Genomic DNA, 1,846 nt, shown 5'->3' with positions numbered 1-1,846 from the left:
GTCCCCTGCACCCTGCGCCCCCCCGTTCTCCAGCGGCGAGGGCTCCAGCTCACTCTCAGCTGTGGTGATGCCCTCGTCTGTGGATTCCTCCTTCCTCCTCCTCCCTCTGGGCGAGGCGCCCCCTTGTGCCTGCTCCGGGACCATGTCTTCGGGGGACGAGGACTTGGAGCCGTCTGACGCCCCTGGCTCCTTCTTGCCCCCCACCTCCCGAGGAGCTTTGGCCTTGGGCTTCTCCGGCTCCTTCTTCAAGGGGGGCTTCTTGATACTGCCAGCCTTGGCCAGGGGCTTTAGCGTTTTCCGGGCCGGAGTCTTAGCCGGAGCCTTGGCCTCAGCCCTGCTCTCCTTCGCGTCCTTCCGCAGCGTCTCGGCCTTTGCCTCCTTCTTCACCACCTTCACCTCCTTCTTGGCCTCCCCCTTGGCATCAGCGCTCTCGTCCTTCTTCAGTGTCTTCTTCTCCTCTTTCCGGGGCACAGGATCCTTCTTGGGCACCGCTTTCTCCTTGCTCAGCTTCGGCTTTGCATCTGCCTTCAGCTTCTCCATCGAAGACTCCAGCTTGGTCCGGGTATCCTTGGCTTTCTCCTCTTCCGAGCCCGCTTTCACCATCTCCCCCAGAGACTTTGGCTTCTCCTTGGTCCCTGCCTTCACCTCCTTCCTCTCCTTGGGTGCCGGCACCCCAGTGTCCACCAAGCTGAGCTTGGAAGCCGACTTGAGGCTCTCCTTGCTCTCTGCCCTCCTCTGCTTGAGCGGCTTCTCCGGCTGGGGCGCAGGCGGCCTCTTCAAGTCATTCTTGGTGACCACGGGGTGCCTGAGGAACTCCAGGTGCTTCACCTTCTCCAGTCCCTCCAGGATGCGGCCCTGGGGGGTGCAGCCGGGGAAGAGGACGCGGATGATCTTTTCGGAGGGGCTGATAGGGTGCCAGACAAGCAGGGCGCAGACAGAGGTCAGGCACTGCAGGGGCAGCTCCTGCTCCTTGGGGTAGCTGTTGCCCGACCACTGCTGCAGCAGGAACTCCAGCTCCTTGGTGCCCTTCACGGGGTTCAGGACGTACATGTCCAAGCGGCCCACTCCCATCTTCTGGAAGAGGACGATGGGCTCGGCGCGGGGTCCGCTGTCCCGTGCCAGCGGGTTGGGATGGATCCCCAGCCTCTCCAGGTAGTGCAGGGTCAGGGCGGCCTCGTCGCAGCTCTTCAGCACCCGCGAGTTGCCCTCGATGTCCTTCAGCTTCTGGGAGGCGTTGAGGAAGACGACGCCAAGCTCGGGGGAGATGAGGTTCTTGGCCCAGTCCCCGTTGCCCTGCGAGGACTGGGACGGGTCCTCCTCCAGCTCAGCCAGTTTGCGCTGCAGGAGGCTGTTGACGCCAGGCAGGCTGTCGGTGCCCGCGTGCGTCACCAGGATGGAGTCGATGCGGTCCAGGTGCCGCACCAGCTTCCAAAATGACGATTTGGGGTTGGAGCCGCCGTTGACCAGGACGTTGAAACCGTTGACGGCAAAGAACGCTGAGTCCCCTCTCCCGCCCGGGAAGATATAGCAGCAGGGCTTGGAGAGCTTGAGGAAGCCCACCATGGTGGGGGGCTCCAGGAGGTCAAAGGGGGACTGGGGCTCCAGCGACTCCGAGAGGTACTCCATGAACTCCTCCAGCCCCTCCATGGCGGGCAGGACGCAGCCTGGGTTGTAGCGCAGCTCGATGAAGTCCTGCAGGTTGTGATGGTCCAGGCCAGAGTCCCTCCACTCCCCGAAATCGGGGCAGCTGATGGTCAGCCGGGCCTTGGCTGAGGGGTCCGCGGAGCTCAGGATCTCCCCTACCTGTGAGAGGATGGCCACAGCTTCAGGCAGGATGGGGCACCAA

At 63.5% G+C, this 1,846-nt stretch overlaps 1 protein-coding gene across 1 annotated transcript in view; it reads right to left on the bottom strand.

Annotated features, from left to right (window-relative positions):
• Positions 1-11: 11 nt before the first annotated feature.
• Positions 12-1,846, bottom strand: part of MAP1S (microtubule-associated protein 1S) — a gene marked incomplete at both ends in the record, with an annotated part of 2,447 nt that continues 612 nt past the window's right edge. Inside the window, one exon of the mRNA XM_010194073.1 lies at positions 12-1,803. Within this exon, the coding sequence (XP_010192375.1) occupies positions 12-1,803 (1,792 nt within the window). The remainder of the gene's footprint in view (positions 1,804-1,846) is intronic.

Source organism: Mesitornis unicolor, unplaced genomic scaffold (genome assembly GCF_000695765.1).
Source record: "Mesitornis unicolor isolate BGI_N332 unplaced genomic scaffold, ASM69576v1 scaffold34831, whole genome shotgun sequence".
Classification (NCBI taxonomy): domain Eukaryota; kingdom Metazoa; phylum Chordata; class Aves; order Mesitornithiformes; family Mesitornithidae; genus Mesitornis; species Mesitornis unicolor.
The sequence above is the reverse complement of the archived record's forward strand: the minus strand, read 5'-3'. Positions and strand labels throughout refer to the sequence as shown.